This window comes from Eubalaena glacialis, chromosome 5 (genome assembly GCF_028564815.1).
Source record: "Eubalaena glacialis isolate mEubGla1 chromosome 5, mEubGla1.1.hap2.+ XY, whole genome shotgun sequence".
Taxonomy (NCBI): Eukaryota; Metazoa; Chordata; class Mammalia; order Artiodactyla; family Balaenidae; genus Eubalaena; species Eubalaena glacialis.
The window spans coordinates 64,514,285-64,537,051 of record NC_083720.1 but is presented as its reverse complement, the minus strand read 5'-3'; the positions used below and the strand labels follow the sequence as shown (position 1 = coordinate 64,537,051).

Here is a 22,767-nt window from a genome sequence, read left to right as displayed (position 1 = left end):
AATTTGGACTCAAATAAATATTTTTTTCAGAATTCAGGTATGAGTCAGCAGGGGATAAAGAAAAAAGGTGGACACAGTATCTCTAAGCAAATTATTAGAGTAAATTGAAGGAAAGCTAAGCCTACCTAAGTTAACAAATATCTTAGGTGTTAATTGTGAGTAGTTACTTTGTGATTTAAAAGTTATTCTTAATTAAATCGTTAAGGTAGATCACAGTAGAGTCTCCAGTCAACATTTTGCTCTTCAGTGATTCTTTATAACAGGGTTGTACAATATAAATTTTGGCGATGATGGAAATGTTCTTCATCTGACCTGTCCAATATGGAAGCAATTAGCCACATGTGACTGTGGCGCACTTGAAAAGTGGTTAGTTCAACTGAGGAACTGAATTTTAAATTTTATTTATTTTTAATTGATTTAAATTTAAATAGCTATTTGTGGTTAGTGGTTACCATATTGGATAGTGCAGTTCTATCAAGGTGATGACTAAACACTTTTATAGTGCTTATCTTTTCCTACATACCCTTTTAAGTGTTTTACATATTAATGTATTTAATCCTCACAATGACTTTAGGAAGTAGTCTTCCAGTTACTATTGCTATATAAAAAATTACCACAAAACTTAGTGGCTTAAAACAATAACAATCATTTATTTTGCCTGTGAATCTACAATTTGGGCAGGGTTCATCAGAAATGGCTCATCTTTGCTCCATGCAGCATCAACTGAGGTTAGAGAGTCTACTTCTAAGATATCTCAATTACATAGTTGTCGTGTTGATGACTATTATTGGTTTTTCTTCTTGGGGCAGCTTGGGTTTCCTCACAGCATGGTGGCTGGCTTCCAAAAGCAAGTGTCCCAAGAGACAGGAAGTGGAAGCTGTCAGTTTCTTAAGGCCTGGGACTTAGAAACTGACAAAATATCACTTCCAACATATTCTATTGGTCAGGCAAAGCACAGAATATATCTTCAAGGGGAGGAGATATAGACCTCACCTCTCCATGGGAGCAGTGCCAAAGAATTTGGGGACATGTTTTAAAATCATCGTAGAAAGGTACAATCATTTTGATTCTGTTTTACGGATGAGGAAACTGAGTACCTAGCAGTTAAAAAACTTGCCCAAGGTGACATGCCTAGTAAGTGGCCAAGCTGTTATTTATGCCAGGCAGTCTGACCTTTTTTTAACTACAGTGCATCTCTGTAATTCATGTTTCACTAATTTAGATTCATATCTTCTTCAGTTTTTTCCATGGTGCAATAATTATGAGATTAAATGACTGCTATATGTTTGTAAATCACAAACTGTAAATACATAGTATTTGCAAGGGTTTGCTAGATGTCAAATTAATGATGAACACACATTCTCAACCACCTGATTCAGGAGGAGTTGTTTGGCTCCAATTTGGAGCCCCTCTGCTTTCATCTCTGTTTCTACTGCTTCCCAAAGAGAATTTATTAACACCTCCAGATTGAAACAGACCACAATTCTGAGTAAAACTCTTTCAGTCTTAGCATGTTGCCTGCTTTACCTATTTCTGTTGCATGGCATATGTGTTTTTAAAAAGGAATTAATAAATAACACACTTAGAATTATAAAAGGAGTTGAACATTTCTGGTTTTTACTGAAAGTAAGTCTTGAGGTTAAACCCTAATTTAGATGATATATTTGCATATGTTTAGGGAAGTGTGTGTGTGTGTGTATGTGTGTGTGTGTGTATACTCTTATTTATTTATTCATTCATTTATTAATTATATTGATTCTTGGAAGAGAAATCAGAAAAAATATATAGATTATGCCAAATTCTAGAGGTTGCATGATAAAATAATGAAAGCAACCTTTTACAAACCTGAGAAACCAGTAATTTCCTTTCATGTTCAAAGATAATGGATAGTTCCATGTGAAAGAGAGAGCGCCTTTTGTCCTGTGGCCTCTGTTTGATACTATTTGCTGCAGTAAAGAAATATGGTCACTTCACACCTAGTCTTTGTCCCCATGTAATCATTACCACACAGGGGTTTTTTTTTGTTTGTTTTGTTTTTTTTCATCAAAATACTCTTGAGAGAGTTTATAGTTAAATGCATCTAGCTTTCCAGTTTCTGGGTTTCTCAAGCAATATGTGTGAATCTCCGTGATGTAGAAAAGCTTATTTTATTACTTCAGAATCTGAGTATCCCAAATAATGAGACTTCACTTCAGTGAAATCCCACATTTTTCTTTAGTCCACATCCTACCTGACCCACTCCTTTGTTTTTGGGTTTTTAAAAATATTTATTTATTTATTTATTGGGTTGTGCTGGGTCTTAGTTGCGGCAGGCAGGCTCCTTAGTTGTGGCATGCATGTGGGATCTAGTTCCCTGACCAGGGATCAAACCTGGGCCCCCTGGATTGGGAGCGTGGAGTCTTATCCACTGTGCCACCAGGGAAGTCCCTTCTCCTTTGTTTGATAACTCCCTTCTCATTTTATGTGTGTGAACTGGTACTTTGTTGATTTTCCACACAGTCGGCTCTTTCTCCGTTATCTTAACTGGCTGTATCTTATGATTGTACGACCCGGGCTCACTGTTTTTCCCTCTCACTCCTTCATAGATGTGACTCAGTTCCCCATATATGGGAACCTCTTGGGAGCCTACGTAGCACGCTCTTGGGCCCAGATATCTGGCTGCCTCTGGTGTAAGTCCATGTGGCATTTTGACTTGTCCAAAAGCAAATGTCTCCTCTCCCAAAGATGCCCCCTTCCCAGCTGCCCCATTTTTGAAGTCATAAAATAGGTCCCCACTATTACTGTTTCTTTTAGTGTCCCATGCATACCTTCCTCGGCCTTTCTCCCAATCTCTCATGCCTGCCCAGGTGTTCACTTGTTTAGTGCCTGTTTCCGACACTACCCTACAAGCTCCAAGATGGCGTTGGTCATGCTGTGTTATTTTCCACTCTCTTTCCAGCTCCCAGCTGGTGCTTTTCACATAATGGGCATGCCATAAATGCTAATTTGGGTTAGTAAACAAACAAACAAATGCACGTGCTTCCATTTTTATGTTTGTACCCCTGGGCCAAAACTTGATGCCGTCATGGATTTTTCTCTCTTTTTTCATACACTAGATCTGTCAGTTTACTAAATCTTTCTGGGACATACACTCCATGAGGACAGGGATCTTTGTTTTGCTCAGTGGTGTGTCCCAGATGCCTAGAATGGTGCCTGGCATGTAGTTGAGCCAAGCTGAGCATTTACTATGTTGTAGAAATGGTTCTGGATGTTTCACATGGATTAATTTATTTCATCTTCATAACAAGCCTAGAAGGGTGGGTAGCTACTCTTAGTGTGCCTATTTTACAAGAAACCAAGGCATGGAGATTAAGACATTGTCCAGCGTCACACAGCTGCTAAGCGGTAGAGCCAGGATGTGACCCCACGTCTCCTGAGTCTGTGCTCTTAACCACTAAGTACTCTGCTGTGATACCACCTAGTGATGGTGTGTTTGCTCTGTGTGGACCCTTCACTGAAACTCTGTACATTCACTCCACGCTGTGTAGGTACTCTTTTAGATGAAGAAGCAGAGGCTGGTTTGGAGAGGATTAAAAAAAAAATTACCCAGGGTGGGACCCAGGTTCTGAGTAGCAGGGACAGGATGGGAACTCAAGACTTTCAGCACAAGCCTCTGTGCCTGTCCTGCCAGACCTGCCAGTCTCTGCATGGCCCGTGGTTTCGGAAGCAGACTCGCATTTAACAGGAACATTTCCCAAGGCTGTCAGATTTTCCTTGTCCCCAGTAGACGTCTGATGCAGCTGGGCATGTTTCTTCCTCAGACAATGATGGCAGCCGCCCGTTACACTCCAGAACTGAGACGACGCCCTCGCCCACGAACAATGGAAATGGACACCCAGAATACATCGCGTACGCGCTTGTCCCTGTGTTCTTCATCATGGGTCTCTTCGGCGTCCTCATCTGCCACCTGCTTAAGAAGAAAGGCTATCGTTGTACAACAGAAGCCGAGCAAGACGTGGAAGAAGAAAAGGTTGAAAAGATAGGTAAATAACCTGGATTCTTTTTATGGGAATGTGAGTGCAGACGATTTTTAAATCAGAAACCAGTAATGTATATTTTCCATCTCTATAAGGCAAATGATCCATCTTTTTTTATATATTGACATTTTGTAAATTTAAAGTGTACAACACGTTAATCGGATACATTTGTATATTGTAATATGATTGCCATTGTAGTGATATTTAGCACCTCTATCACAGTACGTAATTGTCATTTCTTTTTAGTGGCGGGAATCATTAAGTTCTAGTCTCTTAGCAGGTTTGATGATTATAATACAATATTGTTGCCTATATTCACTATACTGTGCATTCGATCTCCAGGGCTTATTTACTATTTGTTCTAAGTTTGTACCCTTAAGCAACATCTGCCCTATTGTAACCGAAGGTGGTGTTTGGCTGCTCGCTGCTCAAAAGCCAATAAAGAGGCAATGTTGGTGGTTTATTTTGGATGCTGGCAACCGGGGTGGGGGTGGGGGGAGGGTGAATGGACTCCTGTCCAAAGGCTGACTACCCCCCACCCCCGACAATCAGGGGGCAAAAGAGATTTTATAGACGGAGGGAGGGGGCTACATGCAGAAACAGCACAGTCAGCTCTGACAGTCATCTTGAAATTGGTCATGTGGTGGTCTGACCAGCGTCATGTTGATTGTTTTTTTTGTTTTGTTTTGTTTTTTATAAATTTATTTATTTTATTTATTTCTGGCTTCCTTGGGTCTTCGTTGCTGCACGCAGGCTTTCTCTAGTTGCGGTGAGCGGGGCCTACTCTTTGTTGTGGTGCGCGGGCTTCTCATTGACGTGGCTTCTCTTATTCCAGAGCATGGGCTCTAGGTGCGTGGACTTCAGTAGTTGTGGCTCGCGGGGTCTAGAGCGCAGGCTCAGTAGTTGTGGCGCACAGGCTTAGTTGCTCCGTGGCATGTGGTATCTTCCCGGACCAGGGCTCGAACCCGTGTCCCCTGCATTGGCAGGCGGATTCTTAACCACTGCGCCACCAGGGAAGCCCATCTTGATTGTTTTAAGTGCAGTTAATCTTCACTTCCAGGGTCAGTTTTTTCCCATTTCCTTGAGGCCAATTCTCAGAATTGTGGCAGCTTATGTCATGGCTACAGTCTGGTCATCATGTAGTTAACTTCTTCCACCTGGTGGCGGTTTCAGTATCTGTAAGACAGCTCACAGGATGTGGCTCAGAATATTATCTATAGCCCTTGAGGAGGAACTAGAGGTCCTTGCTTTAGCTTGACTTTGCTTAGTGACTAAACTATTACTGTCTTGTCTTGTTTGACTGCTTTTCTCTGCTTCTGCATTTTCTCACTTCTCTGATTAAACTTATTCTTTGACTAAAGTTTTTCCACAGGCAAAAGGCAGGCAGAGGACGTGGGCATATAGACCACAGGGCCCTGCTCCATTTCACTCTCTCCCCATCCCTTATGCCCTGGTAACCACTCTCTATTTTGACAACTTTGGCTTTTTTAGTTTCCACATACAAGTGATAACATACAATACTTGTCTTTTTCTGTGTGTGATTTATTTCACTAAACATAATGTGCTTAAAGTCCATCTGTGTTGTCAAAAATGGCAGGATGTCCTCCTTTCTCATGGCTGAATACTATTCCATTATATATATATATATATATATCTCACATCTTCTTTATCCATTCATTTCTTGATGGGCAGTTAGGTTGTTTCCATATCTTGGCTATTGTGAATAATTCTGCAATAAACATGGGAGTGCATATAAATCTTCGAGATCCTGTTTTCATTTCCTTTGGGAATGGAATGACTGGATCATCTGGTAGTTCTATTTTTAATTTTTTGAGGAACCTCCGTATTGTTTTCCACAGTGGCTGCACCAGTTTACACTCCCAGCAGCTGTGCAGAAGTGTTCCCTTTTCTCCGCATCCTTGCCAACACTTTTACAAAATGATCCGTCTTAAAGGCAGATGGTGTGGTGTAGTGTCACTGTAGATTTCACAGGAAGCACACCTAGAGTTATAAACCTTGCTTTCATTTATTAAATACCTACTAAATCATTTACTCTTATTTGCCTTGTTGGCCTCGGGCAAGTTATATATGTTATATATGCTGCTATGTATAATTTAACTTAAATTTAATTTCATTAATTTAATACTAATTTAATTAAAATTTTAATTTAAGTGAGAACAGTAATCTCCACCTTGTAAGATTATTGTGAAATTTATAGAGAATATATATTTGGTGTTTGTCACAAATGGCCACTCAGTAAATATTAACCCTTACTATTATTGAATTAGATTCCAATAAGAACGATGGGAAAACTGAATACGTCTCACCATTTTTGTGCTGTTACTTTTGCTGGGGGAGTTCTGTCTTAAATCTACGAGGTTAGAGTCTATGTTTATTAAGTAAATGGTTGTGTGAACATTGCAGTGAAAATATGGCAAGAGCTGGTGCCTTCGTATTGACTTCAGAGTGTCTCAGCTTTTCCTCTTAACATGGAGTTGCTGGATTGTGTTTGGAAAACGCTGAGAGATGAAGTCCTGTTTTCTCCACAGATGTACTTTCCAACCACCCTTTTGGGCCTTGGGGAGTAGTAGGTAACTCTCCTTATCCCTTTCAGCCTCTCAAAGGACAGTTTTTGCAGAAAGGTGACATTTGGAGTAGGTCAGCCTTCAAGCCGGCCCCAAGGGCAGAGTGCGGGAGCTTCTTCATTCCTTGCCAGCTTGCTGGCCTGTTGGTTTTTCCCACCCCCACTGACCTTTGAGCCAGAGAGAGAGCACAGTCGCAGGATGAGTCATATGTGAGCTTATGAGCAAACCAAGACTGAGTGTTTGTCAACAGAAGGCGGGGCCTCCCCCTCCTCCTTCGTAGATGCTCTGTAGGTTGGCTTAGCCATTAGCATGTGTACTGTGCAACCAAACATGCGTATTCACGAGAGGAAGCAGCTTGGATGGAGAAGACCATTTTCCAGATACACGGGTAGGACACCGCATACCTTGATTCATTCTTTGTGAGCTAGGTCAACCCTCCCTCTTCCTTCTTGTGTTATGGAAGCAAATTATAAGGATCAGTTTCAGAGTGGACATTTGATTTTTTTCTTTTCAAAGACTATCCCATGTGCAGAGTCTCTCAAAGTAAACTGAGTTGGTAGGCAATTAACTGTGACCAACATTTAGATCATTTGGAAGTACATTTAAAAGAAGAGTCTTGTAAAAACACAGACGAATAATTACCCAATTTAAGAAATGAATTAATTTTCTAAATTTATATAGTACATCTGCAATTAAAATAAAATCCAAGAAGTTTTTCTTTTAACTGTCTTTTTTCTTTCCATTTCCCTTAAGGGTTTAACAAAACGATGAGAGAGAAATAATAGTTGTAAGGACTGATATAGATACATGGTATTGTTGTCTTGGAAACTGAGTGTGTGTTTGGACTTGAGATTGATGGACAGCTCTGATGCTTTTTATGCCTCTTATGCCGGGGAAGTCACTGTGTGCTTTCAGTCAGGCAGCTTGGGGTTGAAGGAAGAAAGCAGAGCTCTTAGCACCATGGGTGATCAGCTGAACTTTCTGGAGACTGTTCAGAGAGGTCTTGGGCTCTAAGACTGCACGTCTCGTTGACCTGATGCAAGTGACCAATTGTAACCTGTCCTCCCCTCCCCTTTCTCTTTCAGAGTTGAACGACAGTGTAAATGAAAATAGTGACACCGTTGGGCAAATTGTCCACTACATCATGAAAAACGAAGGTATGGTTGTTTTAGTGTCCAGAACAATTCAGTATTCATATGTTTTATTAAAAACCTGCTTCAGAGAGTCATGATTTGTATGGATTGTCCTGTCAATGTTTCTGAAGTTATTGACACCTTTTACCTAAGCTCACAAATAGCTCAGCTTCCAGCATTATCCGACCAGGAGAGTTTCACAGAAGTGTTTTCTAAGAGTCAGTCGTTGTAGAGTCAGCCCCGGAGGCTTACCTTTTAATCCTGGCCTCGCCTCAATTTGGGGAAGTCGTATTACATCATGGAGCCTCGCTTTCCTCCTCTAAAATAATATTTACCGCATAACATTGTTGTGACATATTGCACATAAAGTGCTTGTATAATAAGCACTCGAATATTATCTATTCCTTTTTTTGTGCTTTTAAAAATGTTGTGGTAAAATACACATAACATAAAATGTACAGTTATACCCATTTTAAAATGGACAATTCATTGGCCTTAAGTACGTTCACAATAATGTACAACCATCACCACTATCTAGTTCCAGAACTTTTTCATCATCCCAAACTCTGTACCCACTAAGCAGTCACTCCCCATTCTCCATCCCCTTTCCCTCCATCCTCTGGCAACCCCTCCTCTGCTTTCTGTCTCCATGGATTTGCCCATTCTGCGATCTATTCTTAAGTGTTAAAACTTTTAAAATATCTAACCTTTATGGCTTTAAGTACTTTTTTCCCTTCTGAAATGTATTCTAAACCCCCATCTTCCTAAACTAATCAGGATTAGTTTAATCTTGATTAGATAAATCAGGGTCATTGTTCTGAAGGTGATTGTCTCCATAAGATTCCACACCCCGAGTGACTTTTGAGGTGTGTGCCACTCCTACCCATATACCTGTGAACTAAAAATGGCGCCTGTCATGTCAGTAAACAAAGGATGTTGCAGCCATCAAGCCATCACGTTACAGCCGCCCCAGCAGTGCACCCTGAGGAGATTCAGGGTGCACAGGATACTGGCCCCAGAGAGCTGAGGTGCATATCAAAGGAATGACTTCAGTGAACCCAGACTCTTGCATCTTCCCATACATAGAAAAGAGCTGCATTCCTTAACTCAGAGATGTCTGGTTTTCTTTAATATAGTCATCTTTTGATGTTCCGACTACCTGGTCTTTGTTGCAAAAACCCCTGTATATCCTGGGGTTGCCTCTCCAGAGCACTCCCTCAGAGCTGTCTGAGACGCTGTGGCCCGGCCTTAGGTCCTCAGATTTGTCCACCGAATAAAACATAACCTCTCGACTTTTAGGTCGTGCATTTTCTTCAGTCGACATATCCAGTATCCGCAGATCCCCATACTTTGAATTCTCATGAGAATTTAAAAGAAAATGTTTTCCCCGGGCTCTGTCTGTGCCCTGGTCAGTGCTGACACGTGCAGCACGCACTGCTTGCTGCACCTGAGCCATTTGTCCAAAAGTAGAAACACCTCCGTGCTGCTCAGAAATACCTGCTCTTCCATCCCCAGCCGCTCCCCGGGGATCCTCTGCCCCCATATCCTCGCTATCAGCGGGAGCACCTGCCTGGCCCGGGCTGCTGGTCAGTTTTTCTGACTTAGAGAAGCAGCAATTTCACATGATTCAGCATACTTTTCATTGTTCTTTACAGAGTGGACTTTACGTATTTGGCATAGATCTAGGTGCATTGTGTGCATAATCTAATCCTCAAAATATTCCTCTGGAGTTGATATTATTATACCCATTTTACAGATGAAGAAAGGAAGACTCCAAGTGGTTGGTCACATGGTGAAGGAGCAGCCTGGCCCTACCTGGGTCTCTTTCATCTATACAACATTGCCTTGCCTCTCTTCTACTTTGTAGCTTTCAGTTTCTATAGGATGGAAAACCAGATAGCCAAACTTAATAATATGGTGTTTAAAATAACAAGACAGCAATCACTTGGATTTGATGTGCGTTTTCTAAAGACCTTCCTTGAGGGAACAGTATTTGGTGATGCTATTCTTGAGGACTCAGTGGTGCATATTTCTTTTACATAAAAAAAGTGGATTTTAATTTGCATAAGAAATACACAAATGCGTTCTTAAAATAGAAGCTCCAGCCATGACAAAAGTGCACAGGGTAAGGTTGCTCCTGTGCCTTGTGCGTTCGAAGTTGCCTTCAGGGCTTTGGGGAGCTTGGAGGCCTTTGGGACCTGGGCTTCTGAGAGCTGGAGCGGTTGCTGAGTTAGTGAGTGCTGCATGAGGGGGTTACTGAGAGGTGAACTGGTTGAAATAAGTCAGCTGTGAAAACTTTGCCGGGGGCTGAAGTTCTCGTGTATAACTTCATAGTAGACACTGAGTGCTTGCTATGTGCCAGGCTCGTTCTAGGGACTTTCTGGGAACCCTGTGATTCAGATACTTCGTTCCCAATTTACAGTTGAGAAACTGAGGCCCACAGCACTTAACTAACTTGCCAGTGTCACCCTGCTGCAAGTAGCAGAGCTGAGATTTGAACTCTAGCATCTGACATCATACTTACCCACGTGCTGTCACTGCCTCTTTCCTGGTAGCAGGAAAGACGGATGATAAACTTCCTCCTTTCAAGGAGACACCGTATACAGCTGGGGTGTTTTATAGAACTCCTAAACATTAACTCATTAAATTCTCCAAACTACCTTATGAGGTAGATCCTGTTATCACCCCATTTTGCAGATGAAGAAACAGAGGCCCAGAGGGTAAGAAAGTTACCCAAGGTCACACAGCCAGCATGTGGCAGGATGGTGCCAGCAGTGGGCCCCTTCTCCTAATTACAGCAGACGAGAAGCCTTTGGGTCCCTGGAGCAAGCAGACTATATAATTTCCTCACCTTCCACACTCATAGACTATAGGGCTGTTCTTTTCTTTTTTAATTATGTCCTTTTCCTTTCAGAAAGTAGCCTTTTGGTTTCTGCTGCCTTGATTACCAGTAGGTATGTTGGAACAATACCAAGGCACTGATTTCATTCTTTCTCCTCTGCTCCCCAGTTCTTTCCCTTCTGTCTTTCTTATTCTTTACCCTCTTCCCTGTCAGGGCCTTCATCTGTCTGCCTGTGATTTATCCAGTGACCTGTGAGGAAGGCTGGGGGCTCTGATCCTTTGTGTGACCTTGGTTCTCCTTGGCCACCAGGAGACATCTGACCTCACTGGACACCCCTTTTCCAGCCGTGGCTCTCTCTAGCTTCCAGCCTGTGCCAAAACCGCAGCTGGGGGATTAGATACATACTTGGGTCTCTTACCAGTTGATAACCTAGCTTTTTTAGTTTGCCTTTGAGACTTACATTTCTCTATAGAACAAAATGTATTTTTCTTTTCTTTGTCATTAACAGACTCTGAACTTAATATCAATTAAGACCTCCCTGTTGAGGTTAACTATTTTAAAAAAAATTATCAGCACACTATAACATAATTTTTCTTTAAACATTGAAGAAAAAAAGAATAAAACTGAGTACAAACCATTACCATTTTTCCATGTTTATTTACGTTTTCTTTGCCTATATTTACATATTTTAAAACATTTGCAGTCATGATATATGACTCGTCTTCTGCTTTGCATTTTTAATTTGGCTAATGGGGTAATATTTCACCTGTACTCATGGTGACATTCTTGTTTATGGTTTAAACCTATCATGTCTTGAATGTTGCAAATCAAGTTTTGTTTAGATAAATATCTCTTGAAGGATGAATTTATTGGCTGACCTGCAGACTGATTATTTTCCCCCTAATTCCTAATCCTTTCTAAATAGAGCTGAATTGAAGAGCGTTTGGGTGGCCACTGTATGGAAGTTTGGAAAGTACCTGCAACTCCGTAGCTGAGCTTCTCTGCCAGGCCCTGACACTGTCTGAAAATAGCAACAATTCAGAGTATTGTGATTACTCTCCAAACGCCCTGGTTATGGTTATTCACACTAGGCAGAGAGAGGGATCCCTTGGTGAAATTCTTACCTTGGGGCTCAATTTGTGTGGTGGCAAAAAGGATTCCTTCATAAACTACCATCATTACTGAGTAGATCTCTGAAACTTGCTATAATGATTATGCAGACATCCTGTGAACTCTTATTAAACTACTCATCATTTAGATAGAGACTTGGACATTGAAGGAGTAGGTCGGGGTAGGTCGGGGTGAAAAGCACCCACCCCAGAGTCAGATAGACCAGGGTTTGTATCTAGGTCTGTTTCTAGCTCTGTTTCTAGCTGTGGGACTCTGGCCAGTCAGTTACAGTCTTTAGGCCTCAGTGTCTATCTTTAAAATGGGGATGATAATTCTGCCCGCTCTTAGGGAGAATCAAACATGATAGGGTCTGTAAAGCTTTTAGCCAGTGACTGACACATACCAGGATCTTGCCTTGAATGTAAGGGAAAACTTTGAAAAGAGTAATGGTGGGAGAGAAGACAAGGCACTTTTGTTGTCTGATTTTGACTGGTCTATGCATATTATCAGGCAGAAATTCAGGAAAGAAGAGAGGAAGCAGTTTCTGGAAATTACTGCTCACTGGAAAATTTCCCCTGTTCTTGACGGGCTTTGCTTGCCCTATAATTGACTCCTCCCATCCTTTGGATGCCCATGAAGGGAAGTATAGTCGGACAGAATGTTGACAACTGTAGGGGAAACCATCTTTTGCAGCTTCTTGGAGTTATGAGTAATCACAAGGAGGAGAAATATATTCATTCGAACTTAATTGGATTATTGCTCTTTTACAGCCAAATTAAAGCATGTGTTTATGTGCTAATGGTGGTGTTCTGTTAGAGTTTTCTCATCACAGGAAACCGAAAGTGTTCCCAAGGGTTAGTTTACTGAGATTTACTCCCTGGTATAGATTGCAGGGTAGACTAGAGACAAGGGCATATGTGCGTGTGTATGTGTGTGTAGGTCCCACACACCCACCCTCAATGGGTATGAATGATCAAAACTTGAGTCTACTCTTAAAGCATCACTCATAGCAAACAAAGGGGTTGTTTACTATTGTTTCCAAGAAATAAGGGCAAGATACAGGAATACATGAATACATGAGAAACAACACAAGCCTATAAAAACAAGTTTTAGTAATGATTTTAATATATTTTAATAATCTCTCTGGGAGCATTTTATCATCTGATGTTTCTAACAGAGGTCGTCATTTTGATTAATTAATTTTCTCAGGTGACTATTTAAACTTTTGTTTTTGAAAAGCTCATTCTTATAAGTGAGTGCTATTAGTGTTATCTTTGTTTTCATACCTTTTTTGTTGTTGTTATTTTCCCCTCTTTTCTGTTTATAGTTTTGAAGTTTAGTAAATGATGGCAGAATATAAATCTCAACTGGCAAATTATTGTGTATTCCCTAAACTCTTTATCTGAAAGAAAATTATTGTTCTGAATTCTTAGTATTAGTTAAAGGGAAAATGATTAGATTGTACCTAAATTTGTCTTACAGAGGGTAATGTGCCTTTTTTGTCATGTGGGAGAAGATACCGCTGATCCATTTCAGCACTTTTTTTGTAATAAGAGTCTTATTTAGATCAAAACTTGTGTTTGGAAATGCATTTGTGCATCTTCACAGATAGTCATGAAAGGCAAAGAAAATATTTCTTTTTGAAAAGGATGGTATGCTCCATCAATATTTCTTCAGAAGCCCCATACATTTGCAAGGGTTGTGAAGGGGAGAAAATTAGATTGTAGGGGGCAAAACCCCCTTACTATTTTATATGTAACACAGATATGCATATAGTACCTAAACATGTATATCTGCAGTATTATAGTTTCATGGGAGGGTGACTAGGAAAAAAATATCAAAAAAAAGGCTTCTGGGTGGAGCAATAACGAAAAAAAGTTGAAACACTGGGTACATCCTTAGCTATTAGCACTTAAAAGCAGCAGTGTTGAAACTAGAGTTAATTTTCCTCCTCTCGGATGTCATTTGAGATGATAAATGTTGATGTTAGCTCACATGATAAATGGTGATTTTTAAATTGTTTCATTGTCTCTGGGGAATTTGTTGTGGTTAGTCCTGAGGACAGTGCTTTAAAGATCAACGGCAATGGGTCAGGAGTCGGTTGTAACATCTAGCCTTGCCAGGAAATACCCAAGAGAAACTTGACCATTCACTTCAGTCTTTTATCCTTAAGACTTGTCACCCTACAAAAGACGAAAAGAACATGTGTGCATGGCGGTGGGGTAGGCACCCAAGAAGCTTAGATTCAATTTGCTTTAGTTGACAGCCTAGGCCCCCCTACAAATTTGGATTTTTTTATAAATTTATTTATTTATTTTATTTATTTTTGGTTGCGTTGGGTCTTCGTTGCTGCGCGCGGGCTTTCTCTAGTTGTGGCGAGCGGGGGCTACTCTTTGTTGTGGTGCACGGGCTTCTCATTGCGGTGGCTTCTCGTTGCGGAGCACAGGCTCTAGGCGCGCGGGCTTCAGTAGTTGTGGCACGTGAGCTCAGTAGTTGTGGCTCGCGGGCTCTAGAGCACAGGCTCAGTAGTTGTGGCGCACGGGCTTAGTTGCTCCGCTGCACGTGGGATCTTCCCGGACCAGGGCTCGAACCCGTGTCCCCTGCATTGGCAGGCAGGTTCTTAACCACTGAGCCACCAGGGAAGTCCCCAAATTTGGATTTTTTTAAAAAAAAATTAACATTAGAAGTCTAATTTAACTGATGGGTGTGACCAACATTTGAAATTTAAAGCTATCTGGCTAGAGTTAAGGTCTTATATGGTCCAAACGGCCCACCTAGATAATTAACCCTTTCTCATCCCTGATTCTGTGTGGGATAGACTTGATACTACATGGGTATCCAGAATTTAGGGCTAATTCGTTGAGCATGTATAAGTTATTAAAATACAGGTCTCTTGAGACATACATTTTATGACATATTTAGCAAAGTGAGTTAAATTCAGTTTCCTTTTGGTTTGAGAAGGGGAGAAAGAAATGTCTTCTATGTTCTATTGCTAATGACGTGTAGGAAACAAAGCTCTGTAGTAGATCTACTTTCCTTTGCATAGATTCTCTGTCACTCTCACTAAATTCCTGGGTGGTGAAAATTATTGGCAGATGGTGCCACATCTGGGTTTTTCTTGGGAAAGACCCTCCCTTCTTCAGGGCCCCAGGGCCTCATTTGTGAACTGAAGGAACTCAATTAGGTGTTTTTCCAACAGTTTTTCTGATATGATAATTCTATGATCACTCATCTGATTGATTCCATTTTAATTCTTTTTTAAAAATTAATTAATTAATTAATTAATTTTTGGCTGCATTGGGTCTTCGTTGCTGCAAGCGGGCTTTCTCTAGTTGCGGTGAGCGGGGGCTACTCTTTGTTGTGGTGCGCGGGCTTCTCATTGAGGTGGCTTCTCTTATTGCAGAGCACGGGCTCTAGGCGCGTGGACTTCAGTAGTTGTGGCTCACGGGCTTAGTTGCTCCGCGGCATGTGGGATCTTCCCGGACCAGGGCTCGAACCCGTGTCCTCTGCATTGGCAGGCGGATTCTTAACCGCTGCGCCACCAGGGAAGTCCCCCATTTTAATTCTTGACCTCTTTTTTTTTTCCTTAGCAAATGCTGATGTTTTAAAGGCAATGGTAGCAGATAACAACCTGTGTGATCCTGAAAGGTGAGTGCTTTTCCCCTGATTTTATGGGGCTTTTGTTTTCAGTTATCAGCTAGAGCAGGTTTCTGTACTTTGGCACTATTGACATTTGGGCCAGGGAATTCTTTGCTGTGAGGAACTGTCCTGTGCATTCCTGGCCTCCACTTACTGGATGCCATTGTCCCTTTCTCCTGCTGTGTGACATCCCAGAACAAACGCCTCCACACATTGTCAATGTACCCTGGGGGGCGAAGTCGCCCCTGGTTGAGAACAGCTGTGTTAGAGAACAAGGATGAGAGGAAGGAGTAGCCCTGGAACTGGGGACCTGGGTGAGTCTTACCTCCACCACTTCTGGATCCCCTCTTCTCGGGCAAGTTAACCGACCACCCTGAGCTCAAGTTCCATCATCTATAAACTGGAGATAACCACTGTACCAACTTAATTGGAATACTATGAGGAATACCAAATACCTCGGGCATCGAAAGACCTCTATGAACAGTGATGATTAAACGAAAAACCAGGCTGGTTTGGGGGCACCTGCTAAGTTCTGTTTTTGTATTACCAGTTTTAGTTTACGGTGGTTGAGTATCATAGTCCTTCCTAATTAATTACAGGTAACTGTATTTCTATGTAATTTTTCATGCTTCATGGAGCATTTATTGAGTGCCTGCTGTGTGCTGGGCATGATGCTGGAGCCGGACCCTCACAGATCCTTGCCATGGAGGACGAAGTCTAGTGGGGAGTGGAGACAAGAAGCAGGGGCTGCTTGTAGGCAGAGAAAGTCCAGGACAAAAGGCCCGGGAGAGTGAAAGTGTGGGATGCCTCCGGTAAGGTTCGGTCCGGGGTGGCCCGAGTACATGCTATGGACAGAAGCAAGAAGGGCCAGGAAGGCAAGTGGGGTTTGAGTGACATGGCAAGGAGTTTGGACCTTTTCCTGCTTACTCTGTGGGTGGTACACCCAGCGCATCTTAGCTATTTCATACATGTTTGTCAAACTGGCCACGTTAGATCTGCATTTTAGCGAGGTGACAGTGCCGGAAGGCCAGTGAAAGGAGCTCTGGTGGTGTAGTTTATAGAGACATACGAGCTGTGGTTTCCGCCACACCAGCCCTGACCACAGACTCCTTGTGTTAGGACCATATCACCTCATCGAATCTTTGCCTCAGTCATCTTAGGGCATCCTGTGGTCGCTGTCATTGGGTTTTGTGCACAGCGTGTACTAGATAAACGTTTGTTGAATGAATGTTGTTAAACTTTCAAATTCAACCTCCTAATATGTGGTGTGAACATTTGTTTACCTCAGAAAGCTGCGGTTGCGTGTTTTTATTTTAACAAGCTAAAGAGCATTCCTAACGAACACCAGGACACTTTTGGTTCTCTGTGGTGTTTGAGACTATCTCTTCAATCAGGCACTTTTTTGTCTGCTTTTGAAGTGGGCGAGTGGGCTGGTTATCAGCAGCGTAAAGGCTGGCTTATGCTGTCACGAGACTTCTATGCGCCTTTGGGGCTCTCAGCCCAGTCTCAGGAGTCAGGCTCTGCTGTTATGTGCTGCCCTGCCCACCCCACCTACCCCAGGTCAGAGGGCTGATTCCTGGTTGGGCTGGCCCTATCCTGTCTTATTTCCTCCTTTCCTAGCGGACCAGAGCCTTGACACGTGCTTTTTGAAAGCAGCCAGCATCTGACCTATATACTTCTGCTTTTTATATTTTGGATGGTAGGGCTGGGTTTCTTCCAGGTTATCAGAGTGATCTCCCCTGTTTCTGAAGCACTGTAGCATGATGGTTAAGATCATGGTTTCTAGACTTAGTCTTTCTAGATTTGGATCTCAGCTGTCACTTACTAGCTGTGTGACCTTGGGTAAGTTACTTAACTGCTCTGAGGCTCAGTGTCCTTGTTTTTAAAATGAAGAAACTAATAATACCTACCTCAAGGTTTTGTAAAGATCAATGGAATTAATATATATCAAGTGCATAGACCGCTAAGTGTTAGCTATTTTTATTATTACTATGATCAACATCTGTCTTGAGCATCACTTTTGATGTCTTGACCTAAAAGCTTTCTTCCTTTGACACAATAGTCAGATTGGATCAAATATTCTATCTTAAGTCATCCGATAATTTGATTGGAATTTAAGTTTTTCTCTCCTCCAGGGCACATATATTCAGGGCATCTCTTTGCTTAGAGATCGAGGAGGAACTTGGGTATGTGTGAGAAATTAGTTTACTTGAAATTAGATTGCATGAAAAGGGAGATCGGCCATTTGGAAAGAGACCTAATACTTGAAAGACAGACAGTGCATCATCATTAGAAGCAGTGGTTTATTTCTGGCCAGTTAATTCCATGCTAGAAGTGATAAATCACATTGTTACTGTTTAAAACGAACTGTCATTGTATAGTCATAAGAGCTGAGTACCTGCTGCCTGAGATCAGCTCACAAAGCCCATTTGTATAATTGGAAGAGGCATTTTTTTCTTTTGATTGAAACCTGCTTCTTATATTGCAGGGGGAGAGAATGCCTTAGCTGGTATTTCTTTTAATAACCAGTTCGACCTTTTCCTTTTTTTTTTTTTTCCCACCTTAGCCCAGGGACCCCTAGCACTCCTGGGAGCCCGCCTGTGAGCCCCGGGCCCTTGTCGCCAGGTGGCACCCCAGGGAAGCACATCTGCGGCCACCATCTGCACACAGTGGGTGGTGCTGTCGAGCGGGATGTGTGTCATCGATGTAGGCACAAGCGGTGGCACTTCATAAAACCCACCAACAAGGCCAAAGAGGGCCGCTCAAGGCGCCAAGGAGAAGTTACTGTCCTCTCCGTGGGCAGGTGAGTCCTGGGGGTGCTTTGGGTTTGTGTAACATAGTTGCTGTGCTGTGTGGATTTGTACACCCGTTAAATGTAGAGTGTGTTCTCCTGAGCCTGGCTCAGGTCCTATCTCTGGGCTTCTTTGATGTTTTCTGGTCTGAGTCCTGCATTTTTCCAACAGCAGAAGAATTCTAAGAGGTGGCTATTGCAAGATCAGGTGTGACTTGTATTAATTAAGGTAACAAATTAATTACTTGCTGTATTAGGGTTCTACAGAGAAGCAGACTCAATAAGATATATATACACACAGACGCACCTGTAAGAGGAGATTTATTATGGGAATTAGCTCACACGATTATGGAGGCCAAGAAGACAGGAAAGCTGGTGGTAATTCAGTCCAAGTCCAAAGGCCTGAGAACCAGGGGAGCCGATGGTATTAGTCCTGGTCCCAGTCCGAAGGCCTAGAAACCAGGAATGCTCATGTCTTATGGCAAAAGAAGAGGGATGTGTCAGCTCAAGTAAGAAGAGCAAATTCAGTCTTCCTTTGCCTTTTTGTTCTGTTCAGGCCCTCAAGGGACTGGATGATGCCTCTTCTCATTGGTGAGGGTGATCTTTACTCAATCTACCAATTCAAATGCTAATCTCTTCTGCAAACGTCCTCACAGACACACCCAGAAATAATGTTTTACCAACTCTTTGGGCAGCCCTTAGCCTGGTCAAGTCGACACATAAAATTAACCATCACACTTGCTCTAATAGATAAAGCCCAAATCTCAACTGTTAAAGAATAGAAGTTTGTATTTCACTTGTGGAAATCGAAAGATCAGTGGTGGCTCTTCAAGCAGTCACCCAGAGCCCTGGGTCCTTTCCATCTTGTGCCTCTGCTGGATTTGCTAGCAGGAGAAAGTACGCAGAGGATTGTTCACAAGAGGTTTTTCAGGAGATGGGCCTGAAGTGGCACATTTCACTCTTGCTCACGTTCCTCTGGCTGGAACTCGATCACTCGGCCACACCTAATGGCCAGAGAGGTAGGAAATGTCGGCCAGGAAGAAGGGAAGAGATGCAGCCTGGTCCACTGCTCTCCAGCCTCTGCCGTGTAAGATCCACGTGGACCCCTGGGACTGCTTGCGTTTAGTTCACCTCCTCCTTTCCCAGTCCTAAAGTTCCATTTACCTGTGACCCATATGTGATGTGGAGATCTTGCAGTTCAAGTGATGAACAATTTGACAATACTGTATGCAGAGCATTTTTGGTTGATTTTGAGCCTCCTGCAGGAACTGCAAGGCTAATGCTGCATGTGCAAAGGCAGTAGAGAGTAATGGTCGAGAGCATGCCTGCTGGCACCAAGACTGGGGAAGCCCTGAGCAAAAGCTGACAGTGTTGCCTACATGATCCTTCTCTCCTTACTGACAAACTCTGGGAAGAGTAGCCTGGACTCAACTGAATCACCCTCATTTGACTCCTGACACCACTACTTACAAACTGTTTCTTCTCTCTGTGCCTCAGTTTTCCCCTCTATAAAATGAGGATGACAGTGGCACTCACCTTATCGGGTTGCTGTGAAGACTAAATAAGGTGACTCAGGTAAAGGTCTTAGACCAGTTTTTGGTGCTTATTATATACTCAAGAATTGTTGGCTATTATTATTACTGTTATTTGAATTCCATTGAGTTTCATCATGTGTTGCACAAGCAACAAGGAGAAGATTCCTTGGCTCTTTGCCACTCACAACAAAACAGTGCAACTCATGACCACACTGTTTTATTCAGAGCAGAGTCATGGGAACTTATGAATGTGGAATGCGGTGAGAACCTGTAACTTGTTTGGACAAAGTGTATTTTGTTTGCTTTAAAAAAAAATCTGCTGAAACTTTCAACTCAGATTCAACATAGCTTTTTTAAATGCCCCCAATCCAACTCTCCATCTTGGAGATAGAATAAATACTATGACTGCTGAGTGATTACAGGCTGCTTTTCAGCAAGTGTTGCTTAAAGAGAGTCTTAAAGTTTGACCGAATAGGTTTGTGGTGACAACTTTTTCCTGATCCTCCGTTCACTCCTTCAGAGTCTCCTTCCTCCTTCTGGTGGGTGACCTCATTTTGGACAAAGAAGGAGAATTTATTTTAGATGGTTTTGAGGGAAATGAAGACCAAGACTAGAGAGAAACTACTGTGAAAGATTTTAGGGTTTTGATGGTGATGGACGAGAAAAGCAGTCCAACTGAGTACATTTCTTTAACATCTCTCTTAATTCTTAAGGAAAATCTCTTTCTTAAATTCCTTAACCCTTAATGAAAACCCAAATTTGCTTCAGAAACAAAAACAAAAAAACCCAGACAGAACCCAAGCAGACACAAAAACTCTGCCGCCGACTGATGCTGATAAATGTGTGTTTGGGGCCCTGTTTATAGAGATAGACCCTCTGCTGGGTGAAATTTGAGAAGACAGTTCCCTAGTGAACATCAGATTTGCAAACTAGTCGGGCTTTTATCCAGCCTTCTGTTGTTAAAATAGCTGATGTTTAAGCCCAGGTCCTTGTTAGAAACCACAGCTCTGAGGCTGTTTCATATTTGAGTACCCGTGTTTCTTAGTGCATTTCCCATGCTCTGTAAACTGTGCCGCAGAGTCTGTGATGTGTTGAGTGAACATCAGCTGGGAGGTTTGGCAGGGGACAGGGGCCTTGCTGTGTACGACGGTTCCTCCTGTTGAATATGGTGATTTTCTTTTCTTTTTTAAAAATTTTTTATTGAAGTATCGTTGATTTACAATGTCGTGTTAATTTCAGGTGTACAGCACAGTGATTCAGCTATATATATATTAATATAATATGTATATATTAATATATATATATTCTTTTTCAGATTCTTTTCCCTTATAGGTTGTTACAAAATATTGAGTATAGTTCCCTGTGCTATATAGTAGGTTCTTGTTGGTTATCTATTTTATATATAGTCGTGTGTATATGTGAATATGGTGATTTTCATTGCTGTCCTTACTTTTGGCTGAGTTTGTTTGGGATCCTCCAGGTGGATGATTTTTAGTTCATTCACGATTCTTGTTCAGTGGAAAAGCAAAACCCGTCACATCTCCTCTTTCCCCCGCTCAGGTTTCGAGTTACGAAAGTGGAACACAAGTCAAATCCGAAGGAGCGGAGAAGTTTAATGTCAGTTAGTGGGACCGACAGCGTCAATGGGGAGGTGCCTATGACACCCGTGAAGAGAGAACGAAGTGGCACAGAGTAGCAGGTAAGTTGAAGTTGTGGCGACATTGGGGGTGGGTGGTACTTGGCAGGGAGAAGGTGTCCAGAGCCTCCCCGGGGTCTGTGGTAATACGGGAGTGACTTGGCAGGGAAATGAGAAGTGCTTTCCTGGAGCTGGTAAGGCTGTAGGGGACGGAACACCATCACTTGTCTGCCCAGAGCTTTTTGTGAAGAGCCCATCAACACAGGTGCCTCCAGGGACCTGGCCTGCATGATAATGAGTGGGGAGGATTACTTAGGAGGCAATGTGGAGTGGTGGGGACTGGAGCAAACTAGAAATCACGTAACCCATCTGTTAGGGTTTGCATTACCACAAGGCAGGAAGCACTTAGTGTGGCTAGATCTTAGGCAAAAAAAGGTGGAAATCTAGACTTTTTTACAGGTGAAATCAACAGGTTTTTAAATGTTGGTGGCTTGGTAAAAATCCTTTAAACAACCATGCAGGCCAAATGAAATATAATCTTGTCATCATTTCTAGGTAAACTGTGATTTGAGCTTGAGCAAGCAAAGCAATGCTTTTTTCCTTTGAGTTGGAAACCAGTTTTCTTTGATGTGTCACAGTTTTAAAATACCCCCAGTAGAAGTATTACTCTTTCCACCAAATATTTTGAAGCAATTTAAAAGCAAACGTGAATGCTTCTTGGTTTGGCGGTTTTAACTTTGGGAGATATTACTTAAAAAAAAAAAAAGCCTGTGATAATTTGATATTGGCTTAGCCTTCATCTTCTTTGCTTTCTGTTCTGGCTTGAGTCCCATTCATCCCTTTCATGTTACTTATTATATGTAAAAGGATGTGTGTGAGGACTCAGGAGTGACCAGCTCCAAAGTCTCCAATGGAACTGTCAGAGCCTGAATGTTAAGGCAGAAGAGGTTCCACTTCCAAAGGGAGGGGGAGGCGGGGTAAGGGGGAGGGGACTAGCCAGGTCCTAGAAGGTACAGGGAAACAGCAAGGTCGAACCTGAGCCTTGGAATCAGGCTGCCTGGTTCAGGTCCCCGTTTCCCGCTCACTAGCCCTGGGACCTGGACAAGGTGCTTGGGCTTTTTTATGCCTCACTTTCCTCACTGGGAAATAAAAATGATGCTGCCTGCCTTGAGGGATGGCAATGAGATATCAGGGAAATAACATGGGAAGCCCAGGGCCTGGCAGATAGGAAATGCCCAGTCAGTGCTACTGATTATTTTAAGTGGCCAGTTTGGCAGAGAAGGGGCTTTTGAGTGAAGCTTCTGATAACCTGCCCGGGCTCAGAGGGGTTGAGGATGATCCAGAAGTCATCTGGAAGAGCTGTGCTCCTGAATTCTGTAAGATGTAGGGGCTCTGATAGCTTTCCAGCACTGGTTCTTGCCATTTCGCCCTTGGGAAGATCTGGCCCCTTCCCCTGAGTTGAGGAGCCCAACAGAGGCTT

The 22,767-nt window shown here is 42.4% G+C and overlaps 1 protein-coding gene across 1 annotated transcript in view; it reads left to right on the top strand.

Annotated features, from left to right (window-relative positions):
• Window positions 1-22,767, top strand: part of RELL1 (RELT like 1) — a 61,856-nt gene that overhangs the window by 25,979 nt on the left and 13,110 nt on the right. The window contains exons 2-6 of the mRNA XM_061191316.1: window positions 3,801-4,022; window positions 7,687-7,758; window positions 15,277-15,334; window positions 17,892-18,128; window positions 21,212-21,350. Of these exons, the coding sequence (XP_061047299.1) occupies window positions 3,801-4,022; window positions 7,687-7,758; window positions 15,277-15,334; window positions 17,892-18,128; window positions 21,212-21,347 (725 nt within the window). The 3' untranslated portion in view covers window positions 21,348-21,350. The remainder of the gene's footprint in view (window positions 1-3,800; window positions 4,023-7,686; window positions 7,759-15,276; window positions 15,335-17,891; window positions 18,129-21,211; window positions 21,351-22,767) is intronic.